This window comes from Lissotriton vulgaris, chromosome 1_1, assembly GCF_964263255.1.
Source record: "Lissotriton vulgaris chromosome 1_1, aLisVul1.2, whole genome shotgun sequence".
NCBI lineage: Eukaryota > Metazoa > Chordata > Amphibia > Caudata > Salamandridae > Lissotriton > Lissotriton vulgaris.
The window spans coordinates 683,005,903-683,030,121 of NC_141685.1; the positions used below are offsets into that span (position 1 = coordinate 683,005,903).

The 24,219-nt window shown below is 47.1% G+C and overlaps 1 protein-coding gene across 2 annotated transcripts in view; it reads left to right on the forward strand.

Moving 5' to 3' along the window:
* PLPPR5 (phospholipid phosphatase related 5) overlaps positions 1 to 20,412 on the forward strand; it is a 622,523-nt gene extending 602,111 nt beyond the window's left edge. For both annotated transcript variants that reach the window (XM_086954660.1, XM_086954669.1), the window contains exon 6: positions 19,812 to 20,412. In XM_086954660.1, the coding sequence (XP_086810786.1) occupies positions 19,812 to 19,844 (33 nt within the window). In that variant the 3' untranslated portion in view covers positions 19,845 to 20,412. The remainder of the gene's footprint in view (positions 1 to 19,811) is intronic.
* The last annotated feature ends 3,807 nt before the right edge of the window (positions 20,413 to 24,219 follow it).

Sequence of the window (24,219 nt, forward strand, 5' to 3'; positions counted from 1 at the left end):
TGTGGCAATTGAAAATAATGATACTGAAATAGCCGACTGTGTTACAATGTTGATAAAATATAACAGTACTCAATAAGTAACCATGTGGTAAACAGAAACAATTCCTTAATTGACAGTTGCCTACACCACCAAACGTTCAACAACCACCTGGGTACCAACCCATAGAACAGCAATGCAAACAATGTCATGATCTACCAAAGAAAAAAACCTGATTATTAAATGTGTGTGTAATAACCACAACAATCCGAAGCACCGGAAAACCAGACATCTCCAGCAGTATTTAGCAACTAAAGAGATTCAAAGCAGGGTTGAACACTCCCTATTTTTTTAGGAAAACATGATCAATGTCATGACACTATCAAGAAACATAACCTGGAACGGGTAGAGCTACCTGAGGTGGTTTATCTACAGCTACACCCGAATCCTGATTGTCATACTCCTAAAAGACTTTAAAACCCCTTCTAAGAAAAGAATCTACAAAACAGGTGGAGGAATTCATTGGGTCACACAAAGGAGGGTGAACTACATTCAAGCAGCTGCAGCAGGCTGAACGTGAGTAAACCTGATGCCTTTTGCCTGACGCTGCTACAATACGTCGCTACACTATGCTACTTGCGCCGGACCACCTGTCCAGGGACATGTAGTCCAGCCTGAACTGCTAAGCCAGGTCCTCCCTGTACCGGAAACAAGCATCCTAGGACCGGTTTTGGGGTTTCACCCCTCTTCAGCCAGGATAGCTTGAATCCAGTGGAACAGTGAGCCCTGGACCCACGCCTGGGTATACCCTGCGCACTTAAGGTGAGGAAGCAAAAGACACATGTTAGAATGTGGGGGATCTAGTTGGTACAGGATGTACTTGTGACAAATAGGGACCCTCTCCTCTAGTCAGAGTAAGGGGATTACACTCCTAAAATATCCCCTGCTCACCTTCTAGGTGGCGTGGCGCAAGCAGTCAATGCTTATTTCAGAGGTGGTGTAAGGTAAGCATTTATGACCACACACAGTAACCCAGTGACAACACTACAAATGGACACCACACAGGTTTTATATAAAAAATAAGTTATTCAACCAATAAATGACAACGAACAATAAACAAAAAAAATAATCCACAGTACTATTAGCTTTCAAGAGTTCTTGTTAAAAAGGCTTAAATCAAGGTCTGTGCGAGTCGGTAGCCCGGACGGGCTACAGTGTTGTTAAAAATAACAGAGTCTTGCAAATCCAGCGGACCGCATCGGTAGGGGCCCACTCAATGGTCGACAGACTCAGTCACAGTACCTTTTACTTGGGGCGGCTGGCATGGATGTGCGAGCTGGTTCCAGTTATCTCTGCGATGCAGAAAGGAAGCATTGCAGGACGCGTTGTCCCTCGGTGCGGTGCAAGCAGCGGCCGGTTGACAGTCGGTGGATCCAAGGCTTGCGTTGCACGGCCAGACGGTGCTTCGATGCGGTGCTTGTAGCTTGCGGTGCGGCAAATGAGCCGGAGTTCGGGAGCTGGCATCGATCAGTCCGGACAGCGGTGCGAGTCAGGCGGTGAATCGCAAAGTGTGCGAGGCATTGCTCAACTTCGGTGCAGTCACAGGACTCGAAGTCAGCAGCAGTGACCACATCGCTCAGACCAGTTCGATTTGGTGTAGCAAGGCATTGCACGTTGCGGTGTCCTTCCAGTCATGGTGCTGGCTACGGCTTGCGTTGTTCGAGGCGGACGTTGCTTGATGCAGTGCCTACAGGACACCGGGCCAGTCGTGAGAGTTGGTCACAGCTCCCTGCCTCGGTAGCCACTTGTTTCCAGTAGCAATTCACAAAGGCTGGTGAAGTCCACTGGTCCTGGGACTTCGGTCAGGGGCAAGCTCTCTTCCAAGCCCTTGGAGATCTTTGCACAAGTTGAAAGAACAGTCCACAAAGTTATTTCTTCTCTCTTTGGCAGTCAGGCAACCACTGCAGGCCAATCCCCCAAGAAGCACTTCAGCTTGGGAATAGCCTCTCCTCAGTATCTTCAGGTTCCTCTCCTCAGTAAAGGTTTCTTCTTGTAGTCCAAAGTGATCTAATTTCATGGGATCAGGGTCCAAATATTTATACCCAGAAATCCTTTGTTCTTTGCAGGGAGAGGGGCCTTTGCCCAGTCCAAACCAATTCTGAAGCACTCTGTTTACCAGACTTCTCCTTTCCTTTTACAGTGCAGGGCATGCACATCAGACGCCCCACAGGAGGTGGAGCCAGCATTGTGGAAGCAAAGTACAGTCCTGGAGCACTTTCTTTACAGGACTCATTCTCTTCTTTCAGTGTGCAGGGCAGAGACATCAGCCGCTCCCGGGGGGGGTGGAGCCAGCATTGTGGACGGCAGGCACAGCCCTACACAGAGTTCAGGTGCACTCCTCCCTCCCATCTAGATGCAGATCTCTCTGTTCACCACTGGGTGACTCAGCCTGTCTCTTGGAATTCCCCAGTTCTGTCACTCACAGAAACCAGACATAGGAATACACAACCTAGCAGAGGCAGGTTTGAATGGTTAGACAAGCAAACACCTACTTTCTAAAAGTGGTATTTGCAAACACAGGATATTAAAATAAACTTTACTACAAGATGTATTTTATTATTCTGAGTTAAGGCATACTAAACACAAATTTCTACCATGTTCTCTGAGCCTGTTAGGATTATAAAATGTAACAAGTCTAACAGCCCATTCTGGCCTACGGAGAACAGGTAGCCTTGCAATAGTGAAAAATGAAAATGTCTGTAATTCACTATTAGGGCATGCCACACACATCAGGGCTTTTACTACCTTATACTTGCAATGCACCCTGCCCTTGGGCCTACTATAGGGGTGACTGATATGAAGAAAAGGGAAGGTTTGGGGATTGGCAAATGGGTGCACTTGCCCAGTCAGCATGACAGTACCAGACTGCACGCAGGTTCGGCAATGGCAGACCTTAGACACATTTTACAAGGTTACTTCTGTGGGTGGAACAACCAGTGCTGCAGGCCCACCCGCAGCATTTGGATTACATGCCCTGGCACACTCAGTGCACTAGACTAGGGTCTGACAAGTAAACCAAAATAGCCAAACATGGAATCACTAATCCATACATAAATTTACAATAGGGAGCACTTGCACTGTGGCACTGAATAGCAGTGGCACAGTGCCCAAAGCCTCTAACACCAGCAAAAACACGAGGCAACAGCAAAAATGGAAGGGAGACCCACGCCAATGGTGCCAGGTCTAACACCCCTATTGTGGAGTAGAATTAAATAAACTCCCATGGACTCAGAGCTAACCCTCTGTGAGAGCAGAATGGGATTGGTACAGGGGCCTCTTACGATAGGCTCATACTTTGCAGGGATCCTTATCCCAAGGCCCGCACAAGCTAAATCTATTTCTGCTTCGGCCACCATGCTTGCGATTAAGGGTGAAATAAAATGTTTGTTTTTTTATCAACCCCTTTCACAACCTGAAATCCCACATGGTCTAAATCTGCTGAGAAGATTTTGGAGAGTGATCTTTTGCAATATGGCCAATATTTTAGAAGGATTCAATGTCAGAACGTTCCTACTTTTCTCTCCCTATGGATTATGTCTAACAGCAGTACACAGGTACCGATTTTAGAGTAGAGGGTTTCTCTACAAGACAGGTTACTTTCCTTCTCGTACCCTTATCTTTAGGAGACTTGCCTCCCTCTCCTCCATAGAATACTAAACTTCTATTATGTTTAGTTACTTGATGTTGTGAAGGCTGGTTCTTCCTGGCTGGCTGTCTTCTGCCTTGGTGTAATGTCTGTTCAGGGCCTGGCTCAACAGCCATGCTACTATGAGGGTGGGGAGGATTTCTCTCCTAAAAATTGTTCAGAGGCTGTCCTATAGCTCCTTTTCATGTTTTCCATATAGAATCTACGTTTTCAGGAAAAATAATAACCTGAGAATTTGAGCAACCATAAGTGTATTGTCTTTTCCTTACTAGCATCAGGCATGTGGAAATCCATATCAAGTTTGGAGATCTGGCAGGGCCCTGGTGAACTTTTCCAATATTTATTAAACCTGTATCATGCATACCTACTATCAGGACTTTTCTATCAACAGGACCCATTACTATTAGCAAATAGTTAATAGCTTTACATAACTCAGTATGAATCTCCTTCAGGCGGTTATATTGGAGTACTTGATTGGAACTAAGAAACACAAAAGCATCTAAAATTCCTTGCATTGTCTTCTGCATTAATAGGATGACATCCAACAAGGAGGATGATGCACAAGACTGAGGGCCTGATTTAGATATTGGCGGATGGGTTACTCTATCACAATGGTGATGGATATCCTGTGGGCCAAAATATGAACCCCATTATATCCTATGGGATTTCTATTTCGCCGGACGGAATATCCATCACCATTGGGACGGAGTAACCCATCCACCAAGATCTAAATCAGGCCCTGGGTATCAATAAATGCTGCTACAGGTACTGATTTGAGTCTGTCACCTGGATCAAAGGTTCTTGCACCGGGAGAGTCCTACTCAGTTACCGTCCGAAATCCACACTACTCTGTCGCCATTGAATCTACCAGGAAGCCAAGACAGGGTGAGGATCAAACTCCGGAACCCTTCTCCAAATTAGTGGTGGGTGAGTCTCCAAATGGTTTCCTGTTCGACAATTATATACATCTACAACCTCTTCTGCTGCAATTTGTACTCATATTCTGTCTAGTGAAGGTTTGGAGCTGAGATTAAAATGCTTTGTGACAAACTTCCTCCATCACCATATTAGGGGAGAAAGACTTGTGATTTCCTTCCCTGCGGTAGTTCTTAAGGCATTGTCCTTAGGGCCTTTAACCACTTTCTTCTTCCTTTTTCTGGGCCTCTGGTTCTTTTTGCCCTTAGCATTCGCAAAAAGATTACGCTTGGGACATAAAGTTGGAGGAGAGGGAAGGGGGTTTAAGTCCAAAGTGGAGCCACAGAATGAATATTAAAAAAGTGCTATCAACCTGACATGGTTCAAAAAGCTTTAAGGGCAAAAACAACAAGAACTAACACAAAAAAACACTTCTAAGTTGTGAACCACCTACCTCCTCCCTTACTGCTCAGACACGCTGTACACTGGTGCTGTCTCCACAACACCTTTAGGCATCAGGGTCCCAAGTTGCTTAGGAAGTGACCCAAGTGCTAGGTACAAAAAGAACTATTGTTCCCTTTTATGGTGTCAAATTCTCAGTCTGATGGTCGAGGGAAAGGTGTCCAATTAAAGCTGTAAAGATCTGTGAAGCAAAGCTGAGGGGGGAAGGGCCTGGACAAGGCACAGCACACAACACACAACAAGGTGGCTCAGATTACACCGAAACCGGTTCTAGGATGCTTGTTCCCGGTCCAGGGAGGACATGGCTGAGCAGTTTGAGCTGGACTATTCTCATGAGGCACAGTGTCAAGACTGATTTGCATATGGCCAGATCTAAACTCGAGTGGCTTGGTGAGCAAAAGAATGATGGATTTGACCCAGTTCTCTTGACTGGGGGTGAATGTTTTGATTTGTTCTTCATTCTGTCCATCAATTGTGTGTCTTTTGCTTCCTCATCCTAAGTGCACCGGGTATGCCCAGATGTGGGTCCCGGGCTCACTGTGCCACTGGATTCAAGCTATCCTGGCTGAAGAGGGGTGAAACCCCGAAACAGGTCCTAAGGTGCTTGTTTCCGGTCCTGGGAGGACTTGGCTTAGCAGTTCGGGCTGGACTGTTCCCAGGCCTGCTGCTGTTTTGGGCCTTCTGAGGAACTGCGTGTCACAAGGAGCTGCAAGCACGACTCAACGAGAAGAAGCATGTCACTGTTGCTGTGCCTGCCGTCGCAATTCCGGGGAAAGGAGGGTGTTGCCGCTGGATCTGTCGCACCACATCGCATCGGAGAGAAGCGTGCCACAACGAAGAGGAAGCGCGTCGCCGTCGCTGCTGCTGCTGTCGCAACTCCAAAGAAGGAGGGTGTCGCCGCTGGAGCTGTCGCAATACACCGCATCAGGAGAAGAATCTCGCAACAAGTTTGGAGTGTGTCGCCGTCCCTGTGCCTGCAGTTGCAACTCCGAAGCAGGAGGGTGTCGCCGCTGGAACTGTCGCATTGCACCGCATTGACCAAGAGCACAACGCATCCCCGAGGTGCGTGCCATCATCGCAGCTGCTGCCGTCGGATCTTGGATGTCACCACTGTAGTTGTCGCATCGAGCGGAAGCTTCGCGCATTTTGGAGAAGAGCGTTGCAGCTGGAGCTGTTACCTCCGCATCGTAAGGGTGTCGCTGCTGCAGTCCACGCATCGAACCGAGGACTTCTCGCACTCCGAGAAGCGTGCCGCATCTGGAAGATCTTCACGTCTTCATTTCTTTGCACCTGACTTTGCAGCATTTCCCATCGCTGCGACATTGCTTGTCGTGGAAATGCAACGCAACTCAAGGTACATTGACGCAGAGTGTCGCATTTAAGAACTGGACTGAACTAAGCTTAAATCTACCATCTTAAAGTAATCAAAGTGTGTATTTTTGTTGTTTATGGTCTTGTGGTAACTCTATATAAAGTCTACTTATTTTTTATATAAAACCTGTGTGGTGTCCATTTGTAGTGTTGTCACTGGGTTACTGTATGTGGCCACAACTGCTTAATTTACAACGCCTCTGAAATGAGCCTTCACTGCTCGCACCACGCAACCTAGAGGGTGAGCAGGGGTTACTTTATGTGTGTATTCCCCTTGTCCTGACTAGAGGAGAGGGTCCCTAATTGTCACAAGTATCTACCTGTGCCAACTAGAGACCCCCAAATCCCACAAGGGGCAACAACAAAGTCAAGCCTTCAGGGATATGGTTCGGCCCATAGCCTTCAGAGAATTTGAGAATTGTAATAGCAAACAATCGCACTGGGAAGTATAGAGGGTCAATCCATAGCTATGACCTAAAGGATCAGTTATCCCTATTGATGCAGTATTGGAGCACGTAAGAGTGGGACAACTAGGTAAATGTAACATGAAGGGCGACGCCCTTTTGCAACCTTAATACCACATAGTACTCCTGCAGGAGGACTGGTTGCACAATGACAAAGTCATTGAGGACTTTGCAGCCATTAACAGTAATTTAAGTAAATTATTAAGCGAGGGAAGGGTAGAGTCTCTGCAGGGGTGCTGACTTTAATTTCCACTAAGGTAGGTAAAAAAACATTTAACATAATTAACATGTCCATTGGAGTGCACATTTCAGTGGTAGAGCTAAGGGTGAAGAGCAACGAATGTGGGGAGTTTATGTTGATAAACGCACATCCATAAAGAAGAGCATTTCAGAATAAATCAATGAGTGGAGGATTTTGATCAATCTTTTTAGAAGGTCAAGGGAACATTTCTGGAGGCTATGATAATTATGGGTGGGGATTTTAATGTACGTCTCTGTCGTACACAATCAGACAAATTGCTACAGGGGGTATTAGTGTACTAGAATATATGACCAGCCTCTTTCCCAGTGGGTGTGACTAAGAAGGAGGTAAAGACATTGGGTCAATGGTTGGCAAATCATCGGTTGGGTGCGACAGAGTACAACAGGCAACATCTCTACTAAAGCTCTGTGTTTCAGTATTACAATTATGTTAATTGATGCTGTCAACCTATTCTTTACTTAATACTATAAAATTGACATTAGAGGAGAATACTGGATATTTTTATTACATACTAGGCTTTTTAAATTTATGACAAGTCATAACGTTGACAAAAAGCACAACAAATTGTTTACTGAAAACATTGGCATTTTGAATGGTTGCACATAAAAGATTTTCCAACACTTTCAATGTGTATATGAGACCCTGTGGTCCTGGTTGTTGGTATCATGTAAACTATGTCTGCGGCATAGGTTTAGTCAATTTTTCTCTAAAAAGATGTAACACATAAACCTTCATAGATACTAGAAGACGTTTGCAACATGCAAGGAAAATCACAGGGCACAAAAGGTTTAAAATCAATAGTCTTCGGGAGAATAAGGGTCTTATTATGAGTCTGGCCGTCCTCCTGTAGGACCGCCACTGCTGAGCCCACAGGAGGACCACCAAGGCCGCGGTGCACCTGCCGGCCGGATTCCGAGATGAAGCTAGGGCAGGCAGGTGGTGCGGAAGTTGTCTCACACCTGTGCTATGTTAGGCTCATAGGAGAGCCCAACATGAAGTCCGCTACCATGAGAGTGCTGACTGCACATTCCTGCACGGTGTGGCATGCACCATGTTATGCATGCCACATTGTGCAGGAACGAAGGTGCGATTGTAAGGGGGCACAACATGTACCCTCCGAATACACCCCATGTCCAGATGTGGTCGGGGACCCTGTCAGGGCCCTTTTACCTGTATCTCCACCATCTTTTCATGACAGGCTCCCCACCATGGAAAGGGCGGTGGAGAGACAAGTTGCAATATGCTTGGTGGTGCCTTCATCAGAACCGTCAGCATATCACTTCCACTGACCCCACTGCCAGCACCGTGGGATCCTGGATCCCAGCGGAGGTGGCAGTATGACTCGAAAATACCGCAGGCGGACCCGCAGTCGGGGCTGTGGTCTGATTGCCAATGCAAGTATGGCAGCCCTCAGCACAGCTGTACTCGTAATAAGGCCCTACGTGGGTTTTCAGCCTTAAAGTCAGCTATGGATTGCGTTAAATTCTTGAATCTGATGTGTAGTGAAGGAACACATTTATCATTGTGAGACACAAGTTGGATTGTCTCTTTAACTAAATTGTTATTTTAGAATAAGTTAGTCTCAGTTTTTGAGCTCTTGTTTCAGACAGTTTAACCTGCCTGTCACAGACCCTGCCAGCCCTTGCTCATCATTCCACGCTTTCTCGTCAATTTAAGTTTCCTGCTCTTTATAGGATGGTTTTCCTTCTTCTTCACCTTTTTAGGTCTTGGCTAGTGTAGGCTGCGCTTGCGCAGTAGTGAGGCTTTAACCCGCCCCTCTTCTCCATTGGCTGGCTTCCTAAACGTGGCCAGTCAATGGAGAAGAGGTTTGTCTGTCAATTTAAGCCCCGTCTTTTTCGGATTGGGGGCGTGTTTTTTCGCTTCTTTCTCTCCGTGACGTCCTCAGTCCAAAACATGCCCCCCATCACGCTGCCTGCACGCCCAAGTCTGCTCTCCGATTCGTTGACAACTACCAAATAAACACTACCATTGGTGTTCCTTATTAACCAATCAGAGGGCCAACTGGCACGTGCAGGCAGCGTGAGCAGACACACTGTAGACTCTCTGTGTTCCACCCTTCCCGGGTTCGCACTCTGCCTCCTCTCCATACTGCTGGGCATGCGGTGAGGAGCCATGCCATTGCCGACGTCTCTCCTGGAAGGAGACCTGTGAGCTGCCCCCACGCTGTGTCTCACCCTGCCCGGGTACGCACTTTGAAGCCCGGTCAGCCTCTTTTTTTTTCAAGTGTAAAGTAAGGGTAAGTGGGGAGTAGGTTGACATGATGCGATGGTAGTGAATACATGTGGCCGGTGTCAGGTTCCGTTTTCACCTATACGTCCCACGCCTCTCTCGTGTGTCCAACCCATGGAGGGCCGTGAGGAGGCCACGCTCGACTCATGTAAATGGCGGCGGGCCGGTTTCCTTCCCTTTCCTGGCCGTGAGTCACCGAGCCCGGGCGGCCTGGGTCTGGGTGGCCTCCCCTCCCGGCCTGCACCACAGCCCCAGGGCTGCGGATGACGCGGAGGGTGGGCACGTCCATGCCCCACACACCGCCCGCCTCCCGGCCCAGCTCGTCCTGCCCCTCATTTCCCAGGCAAAGAGAGGGATCGGGCAGGAGACGTAGACAGGCCCAGAGCCGCGGAGTCCGAGACCCAGCGACAGAAACCTGCAGCGCCACCCCCTCCACAGCCATGAGCTGGGGCTCTGAGCTCTTGGTGCGTGCCACCCAGGTGTGCAGGAGGAGAGGGGCGAGGCCGCCCTCCTGCACAGGGTACAAGTGGGGTCTGTAACGCGCTGCCATGGCCGCCTCCCTCAGCCGTGCTCAGGTGCTGGCTGCTTTTGTTTGGTGTCTGAGGCGCCGCAACCCAGGCGCAGGTAGAGGTGCCTCCGGTAAACCCCTGAACTTTGTCCGAGTGCATGTTCGGGCAGCAGAGGGCGCAGCCCCGGGTGAATGCTGACAGCCCCCGGGCTCCCTACTAAGGAAAGCGGCGGCTCCTGCCTCCCACTGCCCTGCTGGTTTAACCTGTAGGTGAGTTAGGGCGCGGGGCTGTGTCCGGGTGGAAGCTCTCGCTCCACTCCCTAGGGTGCATGGGGCCCATGCAGGGGCCCGGGGAGTCTGTAAGGGGGTAGAGACAGTGTCAGAGGAAGGGGAGAGCTTGGCAGCTCCAGGAGGAAGTCAGGAAAGTACTAGGTTGTGCTCGCTTTTCTTGCCTCTGCCCCCTGGTTGTGCTAATTTTTCTTGCCTATGTTCCCTGGTTGTGCTCGCTTTTCTTGCCTCTGTTCCCTGGTTGTGCTCGCTTTTCTTGACTCTGCCCCCTGGTTTTTCTTACCTCTGTTCCCTGGTTGTGATCGTTTTCTTGCCTCTGCCCCCTGGTTGTGCTCGCTTTTCTTGCCTCTGTTCCCTGGTTGTGATTGCTTTTCTTGCCTCTGTTCCCTGGTTGTGCTCGCTTTTCTTGCCTCTGTTCCCTAGTTGTGATCGCTTTTCTTGACTCTGTTCCCTGGTTGTGATCGCTTTTCTTGCCTCTGTTCCCTGGTTGTGATAGTTTTCTTGCCTCTACCCCCTGGTTGTGCAAGCTTTTCTTGCTTCTGTTCCCTGGTTGTGCTCGCTTTTCTTGCTTCTGTTCCCTGGTTGTGATCGCTTTTCTTGCCTCTGTTCCCTGGTTGTGCTCATTTTCTTGCCTTCTGCCCCCTGATTGTGCTCATTTCATGTCTCTGTTCCCTGATTGTGCCCCTTTTCTTGCCTTCTGCCCCCTGATTGTGCTTGTTTTTCTTGCCTCTGTTCCCTGGTTGTGATCGTTTTCTTACCTCTGTTCCCTGGTTGTGATCGTTTTCTTGCCTCTGTTCCCTGTTGTGCTCCCTTTTCTTGCCTCTGTTCCCTGGTTGTGATCGCTTTTCTTGCCTCTGTTCCCTGGGGCGTTACTGGGCAGAGGTGGACATGTGGTGAGGGCAGTGGGTACCCAGGGCATGGATTGACCTGGACTGAGGGAAGCAACGGGTGAGCTCTGGGAGTTGGTGGGGGCCTTGAATAACCCATTTGTAAATAAGGAGAGTCCCCGGGGTGAGGGTGTGTGTGAGTCTCTGTGGCTTTGTGTGTGTCTGTGGCTCTGTGTGTGTGTGTGGCTCTGTGTGTGTGTGTGTGTGTGTGGCTCTGTGTGTGTGTGGCTCTGTGTGTGTGTGTGTGGCTCTCTGTGTGTGTGTGTTTGTCTCTGTTTGTGAGTGTGTGTGGCTCTTTGTGTGTGTGTGTGCGGCTCTGTGTGTGTGTGTGTGTGTGTGTGGCTCTCTGTGTGTGTGTGTTGGGCTCTGTGTGTGTGTGTTGGGTTCTGTGTGTGTGTGTGTGTTGGGCTCTGTGTGTTTGTGTTGGGCTCTGTGTGTGTGTGTTGGGCTCTGTGTGTGTGTGTGTGTGTTGGGCTCTGTGTGTGTGTGGGGCTCCGTGTCTGTGTGTGGGGCTACTCACACTTTACTCAATCTCTACTACACTCAAATACTTTCAATTCACACTCTACTAATCACACTCTAATACACCCTCTAACTACTCTATCCTACGTACAAGTTACACTCCTCACAACTCACTCAATTATACTATCCACAATTTTATACTTACTCTCTACTACTCTACTACTCTCTACTACACTTGAATACTCAAAAGTACTAACTACTGCTCTCTAATATATACTCTATTTTAAAAGTGATTTACTACTCACTCTACTAAATAGATATACTACTCCATATACTATCTACGACTCACTACACTTAATCTATTTCTTTATAGTACTTTCCATTACTCACTACTACTCTGTCTCTACTACTCACTACTCTGTCTCTACTATTCACTAACTCCTACATGCTCTCTCCACACTATCTTTACTTGGAGAAGTGTGGCTCAATGGTTAGAGCGGCAGACCCTGATGCAGAGGTCTAGCCCAAGACCAGGGTTCAATTCCCCACCTAGGCGGGTCATGGGCTCAAAAATTCCACGGACCTGGTATTTCTTGCCTCGGAGCCTATTCCAATCATGGAGTCCCACTCTGCAACTCTGGGCAATAGCTTGCTTAATCCCCACAACGCTAAGGATGCCTGGCCTCCACCTTGGGGGTGCCCAGGAGTGGACGCCTCACAGGGAAAGCCAGGATGGGTTCCACAGCGGTATTCGTACAAGCGCCATGAGACCCTAGCGGGTTAGTAGTACGCTATACAAGTATCAATTTACAATTACAATTTACTTTACTTTAAATTCTTTATTTCGGCTGTTCTTGCCATAAAAGAGTACAGAGATAAAACATATTTCAAAAGGAGATTATGCATAGAATTCCATTGAATAGACACAATAAATGATAAGATTCATACAGCGTATAATACAAATTTTTGCAGTACAATAGCTTATAGATATTTAATCCTTAGCATGCATTGTCTGTTAGGCGTCGTCGTTTGAACCACATGGCTAACAAGTACTTAGAAAGTACAAATACAATGTGTCTAGAAGTATCAATTTTTAGAATTCTAAAAGCGTGTATACAGTGTATAAAACCCACATTTTTGCATAAAGGTACTAGCCGATACTTCCTGGATTTGCTATAAGCTGGACAGAAGAAGAGCACATGAAGTTCATCCTCTACATCACAGCTACATCCTGGGCAAGACTTATTAGTAGAGGCTGACCATTTGCTTGTAAAAGCTCTTACGGGTAAAGTGCTATATCTCCATTGTATAAAAAGTTTCCTAGCTAAAATCGGGAAGACAAGATCCATGAAATCCTCAAAAAAATACGAAACTTTGAATGCTAAAAAGGAATTGGTCAAGTGCCACCATGCGAGTCATGCAAAACAGAGTTACGTTTTTTATCCATAAAAATCGTAGTAAGGGACTTGTGCAAGAACTCGCGGCAGCCGCTTTCTGGATCCTGCCACAGAGCAGATAATCCCAATCTTAGAAATTCATGCTTTATGAACACAAGCCAGGGAATATTTTCTGCATTATTATAGCTTAGTATTTGCTTAAGCTCTTGCCTATAATTCAGAAGATCTGGTGTTGTCCAGAGCCTACACCAGAACCTGAGGGGTTTTAGTGCTAGTTCATCTTCTATGGGTCTCAGCCCCAAATCTAGCCTTAAGGGGAAAAGCGGGGTGCTTTGCGGGAGTGTGAGTAGCTGTCTAATAAATTTTGTTTCCGTTTTGGGGATTTGAGGACTGCAAAAATGCCCCCATAGCTCCCCACCATAGAGGGCCGCGGCCCTCGCTTGAGTCTTATAAATCTCCAGTGCGGGGCTCACTGGCTTAACCACATCCCTGCTAGATATTTTCCCCTGCTATGCTGGACAGCAATAAAAAGGGGTGTGGTCATGAGCACAGGAGCACTGTGCTGCATGATGAACTAAGCTTGTCATGAGCATGGAAGGGGTTAAATATTGAAGTATTGGAAACTTTGAGAATACCCCCCCGCCAACGGGGACAATTTCATTTGCGATTTTATTTGTTGCGGTCCCCAGGACAGATTTTCATGCAATATAACCCCTAGGTACTGGAAAGTCGTAACCCTTTCCAATCTCACAGTACCCAGGGTGGATGCCGGGGGATTAAATATCATAAATTTTGTTTTATCAGCATTTATCTCCAGGCCACGGCATGGACAAAAATCCCCAAAGCCATCCAATATTCGTTGGATCCCCATAGGGTACTTGGAAAGTAGGAGGGTGTCATCAGCTAACATAATCGCCGACACCCTCCTGCCAGCCAACCTAAGTGCATCATTTTTGGGGACACCATCCAGATGTGAGATTACGCCGTTTACATAGTGGCAAAACAGGATCGGTGCCAAAACGCACCCCTGCCTCACCCCCCTGTCAACTAGAAACCTGGATGACAGCGCCCCATTCCTCCTGCATCTTACCTGCGCATAGTTCCCCTCATGTAACCTCATCAAGACATTCAGGATTTGGGGCGGAACACCCAATTCCTGAAGCACCAGCCACAGTTTCCCCCGGGGCACTAGATCAAAAGTGGACCAGAGGTCCACAAACACCTTGTAGAGGCTGCCACCCTCAATCTTTGCTGTTTTCCAATACAATAGTATTAGGGGAAAGATCTGGTCCATGGTGGAAGTGTTCCTCCTGAACCAAACGGGCTGAGGACTTCGTGTTCCTCCATCCATGCCAGCAGGCGATCCAGGACGAGCCGTGCAAATTTTTTTTGCGGAACGTCAATGAGGCTGATGGGCCTGTAGTTGACCGAGAGCAGAGGAGAACCCTTCTTTTAGATCGGGACTATCTCCGCTCCCAGCCAAGTACAGGGTACCTCCATACCTCTCAAAACTGCATTAAAAACAATGTCCAAATAAGGGCCCCAAATCCTGGGTTGATGCCTAATGAGATCTCCCGGGAATTTGTCAAGACCCGGGGCCTTTCCCTCTGCCAGTTTCCCTATCGCTTGACACACCTCCTCCAAGGTAAACTCTAGCTCCTCCTGCTGGTCATTTAAAACTGCGGGTGCCAAACTACTTTCCATACCTGCTTCAATTGAATATAAAACTTTAAAATGATCTTCCCACACCAATGCGTCAATATTGGGTTCTATGGCAGATTTTGGTTCTCCAGAACCTGTGGTGACTATTGACCAGAGTCTGCATGCATCCCTCGAGTCTAAAGCGGTGGTTAAATTAGACCATCTTTCCAAATCGCAATCCTTCTTTGCTTGTCCCATTACCTCTTTATAATACAATCTCAATTCACGGATTTTAGGTTTATTACTCCCAGTCTTGAGAGCCGTAACCAGCTCTGACCTTTCTACATGCTGAGTTGTACCTGGAAGAAACTGGTTGCCTTTTCCTCCTCTTGGGGGCCTGGGGATTAAAAACCTCAGCTAGGCTAGAGACCACGTCCGAGTGTAGGGACCTTAATTTTTCATTATAATCTGTAGACAGAGGTGGGTGTTTAGAACACCAACCTCCAAAAACAGAGGAAGGATTGTATTGTATAATTTAGCTAATTTATCTGGGGATTCCACTATTTTCCCCCACTTGACCCTGCGTCTATCATTTGTTAGTGTCATCCTGTCACCTTGGTCTACCACGTCTGGAGTTAGAATTTCCTTTGGCCCAGGAAAAACCATCTCCAGGCTTAGTGCATTGTGATCACTGTCGACCCTAGAGACTACCTTAAGGTCAATGACCTTAGACCACATCCGTGTTTCAACCATGATGTAGTCAAGGCGAGATTCTTGACCCCTCTTGTTAAAGGTACACATCGATGGAGTATCGGACGGTGTACGTCTGTTGCAGGCCCTTATAGAATTGTTTAAAGTTAGGGCCGTAATCTGGATCGCTAAGGAGACTAAGACTTAGGACATGGGGATTGACATGGAGGAATGTCCCAATAGTCATCTTCTCCCATGAGAGCACCTTGACTCATCCCCAAAAGGGGCTCATAGTGGCAGTTCATATCCCCAGCCACCAAAAGATGAGAATCACTAGAAAGAGTACTCAGAAAATGCGATAATTCATAAATGGTGGCGGATTCAGTGGCCAGATTTACCGGACGTGAATAAACATTCACGATGGCAAGTTTAAAGGAATTTGGCCGCTTCAGAACAATACACTGGACATCATCAGAATATGTGACCAAGGTCTCAGCCATGCAGCCCAAGTGCAGACCAACCCAGATGGTGAGGCATCCTGACGGTCGTTCCTTCCCTCCCCACCTAGCAGGTACATGGAAAGAGGCAAATCCCCCTCTATGTTGTCCATCCCCGACCCAAGTCTCTTGAAAGAGACAAATGTCATTCTTATCCACCAGGGACCCCCAATCTGGACAGTTTAGTTTGTGCTTTAGACCTGCCACATGCCATGACAATATTGTCGGACACTTCAATTTGGTAACATTAGGGACAATAGTATCACACCCCAGTGGTGCCCTTTCTCTCTCGGCTACATGGGGGGACTCCAGTGTGTGAGACAACACTGTACTCCCCAATCCATCTTCGCCATTTACTGTGGTAGTCCCCTGGGTATAAAGGTGAAGATCGGGAGGATCGCTAGATAGTTGGCTATCGAATGGCTCCACAGCTACACCAGAATTGGTGTTACACCTACTATGAGTGATGCCCGATGTTTCCACCTTGGTGTGCTGTAGTCAATCGACCATTTCCAAGATGCTGAACCTGTTTTGGGTGAATATGTGGCTCTGTGCAGTTGGCCGCCCATACCATCCCCTCTCAACCCTACCCACCCGACGGTGCATCAACAGGGACCAATCAGCTCCACAATCTAACAAACTGGTTGAATGATAAAAATATGACAATGGGCGGGAGTCGATAGTTGTCCCAGTACTGTTGCGGCTCCATTTACAGATATACTCCACAGTGCGGGGATCCTTAAAGTTTACCAAGACACAATTGCCTCTAGTAGTTTTAGGGCTATGACCCACCCAGGAAAGCCTACGTACCCTCAATATTTCACTGGTAATGAGAGGAGGTTGTGGTCTGTTATTATTGAGCCAGTGGGACACTTTCTTTTTTAGGGACATAAATTTATCCTGACTGGGGTTGCTTATTTTAGGAACAACTGTCAATACTACCAGATATGGGCTAGTTTCAGGGGGCAGATCAATTCTACAGTCCCCCTGAGACACCACTGCGGATAATTCCTGAACACTCTCTTTTGATTTTGCTGTAGTTGCTATAGTGCCCATTCTGGCGGTATTAGTAAATACTGGCAAGACTGCATCGGGTTTTGCCATTGGTACTGTGGATATGTCTAAAGTAGATGGCACAACAGAAGGGAGGGGTTTCTGTTTTATAGTCCCATCAAGTACAGTATTCAAATTGAACATTACCCGAATGCGGATTATTTGACTTTGTATTGTCCACAATACCCCGTGTGACTTGTTCAAGCTGGGAGAGCTGCTGCTCAATGCGCCTGAGTCTCTCTTCCAGTGGTTCAAGTGACGATCTCAATAAAGGACCCAATTTTAGAAACAGGGGATCCTCAGCCACCATTGTTCCGCTGATGGTTTTAGCCACACCTGCGGAAGCTGATCCTGGACTCGTTACAGTCAATGACGGTGGCGCACAGCTGATCAAATCATTCAGTGCGTTTGACCCCTTGTGCTTAGATGTTATATCAATCGTTACCCGAACCTTTAGCAAGTTTAGGCTTCCTGCCGCCAACAGCGGTGGTGGCAGCCCGTTTCTTCTTGGGTATCGCGCCCTCACGTCTCTCCCGTAGCTGTCGGGTATTGGATCTTTCAGGAGTACTAACCGGGATTGAAGCAACAGTGGTCTCTATGGCCTCCGGTGTTTGTGAATGGGCAACTGGGCAAATATGAACTTGCTCCTGTAAAATGGGTGGGGTATGTAGAATCACTGGGACAACAGTTGCATTGGCTCGTCTATTGTGCTCGGGTGTACGAGCATTTGCAAAATGACCCATGGAGGATCGTTTGGTCTATGGCTAGGTCTTGCGAAACCCGGCGCTCCATTAGAATTATCCCTTGATCAATAACAGAATTAGCTCTAATTATGAAGTTATCCAGTGCTCCTGTTAATTGGCCACTTGCAGTTAAAGTCTTATTCCTACTTTCACGTACAGCCATACTACTGATACAAATCTTCGCTCTCAGGAGAACTTACATAAAACCAGGTGTGTATTCTACAGCAGACGAAAGAGGGATAGCCCGGTCCAGTCTCCTCCGGTCTAGAACAGGCTAAAACAGGCCCGCCCTTGGCCTGGGCTTCGCCCGGCGCACGCCCGCACGCATCCCGCGTTGCGTGGTCGGGGCGTGTATATATAGAGCAAGCAGGCGGGAGATGGGTGGGAAGAGGCACCAGCTGTGGCAAAAGCTGAGGCTGCTGGTCCTCAAAGTCCCGCGTTGGCGAGATTGTAGTCCCGCTGAGTCCGTCCCGGTGAAATACGCGTCCTGGTTAGCACTGAGTCCCAAAACAAAAAACAACAGCTGCGAGCGTCTCCTGCGAAGGGTGGGCCGCGAGCAGTTTATAGGCAGCAAGCAGGCGGGAGATATACAGGAAGAGGCACCAGCTGTGGCAAAAGCTGAGGCTGCTGGTCCTCGCAGTCCCGCATTGGCGTGATTGTAGTCCCGCTGAGTCCGTCCCGGTGAAATGCGGGTCATGGTTAGCACTGAGTCCCAAAACAAAAAACAACTGCTGCGAGCGGCTCCCGCAAAGCGGGGGCCGCAAGCAGTTTATAGGCAGCAAGCAGGCGGGAGATATGCGGGAAGAGGCACCAGCTGTGGCAAAAGCTGAGGCTGCTGGTCCTCGCAGTCCCGCGTTGGCGTGATTGGAGTCCCGCTGAGTCCCACTGAGTCTGTCCCGGTGAAATGTGGGTCCTGGTTAGCACTGAGTCCCAAAACAAAAAACAACTGCTGTGAGTGGCACATTATCTACTACTCAGTCTATACTACTCTCTACTAATCTACTCTACAGACTAACTACTATTGTCTACAACTCACTCTACTCTATTCAAGTATACTCTCTATTAATAAACTAGTCACTCTCTACTAACTAATAATCACTGCTAATACTTTCTACTACTCTCTAATGCTCACCTATTGCCATTGTAAATGACAATACCATTTATTTATGTTTTTAAAGAAAACAAAAAATGAAAAAAATGCCATTTGCAATGCCAATAGCTCTAACTTTAACACAGACGAGACCATTGCATTGTAAATGCTTGTTTTCCTGGCCTTGAAGCACAGCTGGTTTTTCGTTACTTATGATAGGATAAGGAGTTTCTCCCCACTGCTGACGTTTTGAACTGCTTGTTTTTTCTTTCATGTGTTGTTTAGCATTAGATGGGCGTGCATGTCTTGCTCCTTTTCTTCACAGACCAGACGGTGGCCTTGGTGATGCCCCGGGTGTTGTCCTACTGCTCTTCCACATGCCTCTTCGTTCCACCTTGTTAATCTTATCTTCCTCTCCCACCGCCACTCTCATACTCCATGGTGGTGGCTGCTATTGGCTTTGTCAATGCACGTTGCCCGTGAAATGCGTCAGCTTTAAAGAAGCATTTAATTGATAGAACACACCGCAAACTATACTCACATAATGGCTGCCGCATTGCATTACGCAACAAGATGACACAATACACATTGCATAACATGAGTAAGTAAATTGCTGCTCAGCCATGGAAAGAAATACTCCATTACTTTATATCTGAGTGTGTAATTTAGGGGTTGCTTCATATTTCACTTAATTTACTGATGTGGATTTCCCAACTAGTCGACAATCTGCATCATCACGTATAGGGAGATATAAGTACCGGAAATATGCAACTGTCATGCATTTGTGGTAGTAATCTTAGGATGCTTATTAAATGAGCAATCAGTAAATAAATCTATTTTAAATGCAGTAGGAAAACTAGAGTAGATGTTTACATTTTGCAAACTGTACCCTTGAAACTGGGCACACAGATATTTCACAGCTGAGAAAGGCCAGGTTTTGGCATCAATGCAAGGTTTTACATTAAATTAATGTTCTGTTCATGCTCCTGCACACAAACAGACGTTCTGTACCAGCACAGTAGATTATACCGATGTAAACAAAACAATTGCACTTGAACTAACGGCCTACGTTTTGCATGTGGAGAGATAAGTGCAGTAGCTGACAATCAGAGGCTTACGTGTCCTTTATTTCTGTTTTTATGTCTATAGAACCACATCACCGCCTTTGCAGAAATCACATGATGTCGAAGCGGATGCGTGCTCCCTCCACTGGACCTCTTCCCTCTTCACTGTCCACTCAACAACACCACCGAAAGATAATTGATTCTACAAGAACAACTTTTCTGCTCCATCTTAGTGCTTTTTTCAGCGTTGAAAATATTGTCTACACTTGAAGGTTGTTTTTTAATGAAAAAAAAATGTAATTGTTTTCTTAACATTCCCCAAGAGCCACTGGACCATGTGTAAAATAACGTGGATTAGTCAGATTTGTAAAACTCCTATTTTTGGTTAATAGAGCTTTTCAATGAATTTTGTGTTCAGCTGTACAAGTCATGTTTTGGTTCACTTTTTGATTCCGTAACACACCTTCACCTGGACTCAGATGTTTAGTTCGCATGACATCGATGAAACTTCAGCATTTCTCACTATGTACAAACTGATTTATGTTCTTGCCTTCGGTATTTTACTACGATTCACTTTAAATATAATTTATATTGTTATTTAAGACTGGTGCTTCTGTTTTTGAATAAAAACGCCAATTTTTACTGTAATAAGTAATGTATCATAATTAAAAGTTTATTTATTTGGATTCTTTTTCTGACTCGGTGGTAATTTACTTGGTATTAAAGAGGTTTTCATTTTTCCCGGAACTGAAAAATTAGGCATTAATAGGCTGATAATAGGAAGTTCGCACGTGCACATTGAGACAGGTACTTTCTCGACCGTGGCATTAATCACCTAGTTTAACAGCTACAATGGGTGGTTGCATGGAGGCCAATGGGCTGGTAACGTTTGTTATGCTAAAGCTCAGATTACTTAACTAAGGCTCTCTTCTTTTCCCTAAAGGAACACCAGGGCCCTTATTTATGAGGCCTTGCGTCAGTTTTGCGCCGCCGGTGCGTCACTTTTTGTGACGCACCAGCGGCGTACAAAATGCGCCTTGTTGCGCCATATTTAAAAAGTGACGCATCTAGGTAGATGCGTCACTTTTTAAACCCCTGCGCCACATTATACCTGCGTCAGGTATAATGTATGCAGAGGGGGCGTTCCCCCGCAAAAAGCCTCGTAATAGTGACGCAGTGAAATCTATGAGATTTCACTGCATCACTTTTAGGATGCTGTTGCGTCAAAATCTTGCGCCTGCCTCACAGCAGGCGTAAGACTGACGCAAGCCCTTTCACATGGGGCTTTCCCCATGTGAAAGGACGCATTGCTGGAGTTGCGTCACTTTTGTGACACACTCCAGCAATGCGTCACTTTTGCGCTTACAGATGCGTCAGAAATACTGACGTATCTGTAAGTCCTTGCGACATGATGCGTCATACATTAAATATGACGCATCATTGGTGTCGCAAGGAGTGCGCAGTGAAAAGTGACGCATCGCTGTTTTCACGCAGCGATGCGTCACTTTTCATAAATGAGGCCCGAGGGCCCTTATTTATGAGGCCTTGCGTCAGTTTTGCGCCGCCGGTGCGTCACTTTTTGTGACGCACCAGCGGCGTACAAAATGCGCCTTGTTGCGCCATATTTAAAAAGTGACGCATCTAGGTAGATGCGTCACTTTTTAAACCCCTGCGCCACATTATACCTGCGTCAGGTATAATGTATGCAGAGGGGGCGTTCCCCTGCAAAAAGCCTCGTAATAGTGACGCAGTGAAATCTATGAGATTTCACTGCGTCACTTTTAGGATGCTGTTGCGTCAAAATCTCGCGCCTGCCTCACAGCAGGCGTAAGACTGACGCAAGCCCTTTCACATGGGGCTTTCCCCATGTGAAAGGACGCATTGCTGTAGTTTTGCGTCACTTTTGTGACACACTCCAGCAATGCGTCACTTTTGCGCTTACAGATGCGTCAGAAATACTGACGTATCTGTAAGTCCTTGCGACATGATGCGTCATACATTAAATATGACGCATCATTGGTGTCGCAAGGAGTGCGCAGTGAAAAGTGACGCATCGCTGTTTTCACGCAGCGATGCGTCACTTTTCATAAATGAGGCCCCAGGACAGGACTCAAGGGCGTGGGCCAAGGGTTGCTAAATGAGCAAGTACAAAAATGGGATAGGGAAAGAGTAATACTGAAAATGGATCAAAAGGACAGAGGTTGAGGAAAACTGTGGAGACGAGAGAGAAACGTAAGAAAAAATAATGCAAGTAATAAAGATGGTTGGGTGATATGGAAAAAGGGGAAAATGAAGGTAAGAAGGACGGTTAAAAGGAGAGTAGGAGTGACTTCCTGTGCCATCTGTGCCCGAAATGTTGAGAGAATTTACACTTGAGACAGGAAGATACACTTGCGTGTCCAGAGGGCTATGTGCAAAGAGATCCTCTCGGGTAAGTGGTAATACCATAGGTAGGTTTTATTACCTCATAATGGCTCAGGTGCAAGCCTATTAGCCTACGGATATCACAATTTCTTTCAGCCACCTGGCTCAATATCTTTTCCCTTCTCAAAGGAAAAAATCCTGCCCTATCTGGAAATACATGAATCAAATTAGCAATCACTGCCAGTCTAGGGAGAACAGAGTTTTCAAGAGCGTATGGTTCAACTACATTAAACAGTTTTACAGTGGTGAGATGGGCGCAAGCAAGCCTTCCACCCTACCCAAATATCTAATCCTCAAAACATCCTGGGCCTGGATATTCTAAAAGCTGAAGTAATTAAAATCGTTAAACAAATGAGTAGTGATGTTGCGCAGGGACCTAATTGTATACCTGCAGCAGTTTGTAAATCCAATCAAACCTTCTGGGCAGGGTTCCTCATGCCGCTCTTTAAAAATGCATTTCTTACAGCCACCATTCCACCTACATCGCAGGGCCCAATACTGCACCCAGTCCAGAAAGAAATAGGGCAACAGCTCAAATCTAGCCAACTATCGACTAATAGCGTTACTGGACGCTGAAGTCAAGGTATATGCCCGCATCCTACTAGCCGAACTAGAAACCTAGGCCACAGATAAAAATATCCTTTCCCACACCCAGTCAGGATTCAGATCCGGCTATTCAACAAAATATAAAAATAACAGTGCTGGCATACTTATCTTCGAGAGCTACTCAGGGTAAACAGCTAACTCTATTTTGCTGCTTTATGGACTATAGCACGGCTTTCGACAGAATCGACTAGGAAACTCTATAGCACAAACTAAACTCCTGGGGGATACCCGCCATACTTCATTCTGTACTGTCACTGCATCAGGAGACCTGGGTGACGATCAAACCCAGTGCCACTACAGTATCCACCAAAATCCCAGCAGAAGAGGTCGCTCCACACGCTGCTCCCTGGCTCACCTGGTATCGTAGCGATCTCGCCTTGCACTGCTTTAGCCTGTATAATTATTTTATTTAAATTCGTAGCGATAGATTGCCCCGCCTGCCTATTAATATTTACTAAATTGCTGAGGTTAATTAGATCGTAGCGCTTGATTGCCAAGGTGCGCTTGTATGACTTTTTAACTTGTGCTGTGCTGCCTGCAGATTTATTTGTGCCTGATTGTGCCGGCGCCACTGCCATTTGCATCGCGCTATTTCAGATTGTGCCCCAGTCTTGTTTCGTTATTGGCTTGCTGCCATTTTGTTGTTGTTGTTTGTGCCTCCCTGCCCTGATCTCCACCCCGCTCCCGCCTCCCAGCTGACCCTCCCTCCCACTGATACTGACTACCCCGCTCCGCCGTGGTAGCGCTGTGACCGTCCTGCTCCCAGATGAAGCGATCTCTCCACACGCTGCTCCCTGCCTCACCTGGTATCGTAGCGATCTCGCCTTGCACTGCTTTAGCATGTATAATTATTTCATTTAAATTTGTAGCGATAGATTGCCCCGCCTGCATATTATTATTTACTAAATTGCTGAGGTTAATTAGATCGTGGCGCTTGATTGCCAAGGTGCGCTTGTACGACTTTTTAACTTGTGCTGTGCTGCCTGCAGATTTATTTGTGCCTGATTGTGCCGGCGCCACTGCCATTTGCATCGCGCTATTTCAGATTGTGCCCCAATACTGTTTCGTTATTGGCTTCCTGCCATTTTGTTGTTGTTGTTTGTGCCTCCCTGCCCTGATCTCCACCCCGCTCCCGCCTCCCAGCTGACCCTCCCTCCCACTGATACTGACTACCCCGCTCCGCCGTGGTAGCGCTGTGACCGTCCTGCTCCCAGCAGAAGCAGTTGCTCCACACGCTGCTCCCTGCCTCACCTGGTATCGTAGCGTTCTCGCCTTGCACTGCTTTAGCCTGTATCATTATTTTATTTAAATTCGTAGTGATAGATTGCCCCGCCTGCCTATTATTATTTACTAAATTGCTGAGGTTAATTAGATCGTAGCGCTTGATTGGCAAGGTGCGCTTGTATGACTTTTTAACTTGTGCTGTGCTGCCTGCAGATTTATTTGTGCCTGATTGTGCCGGC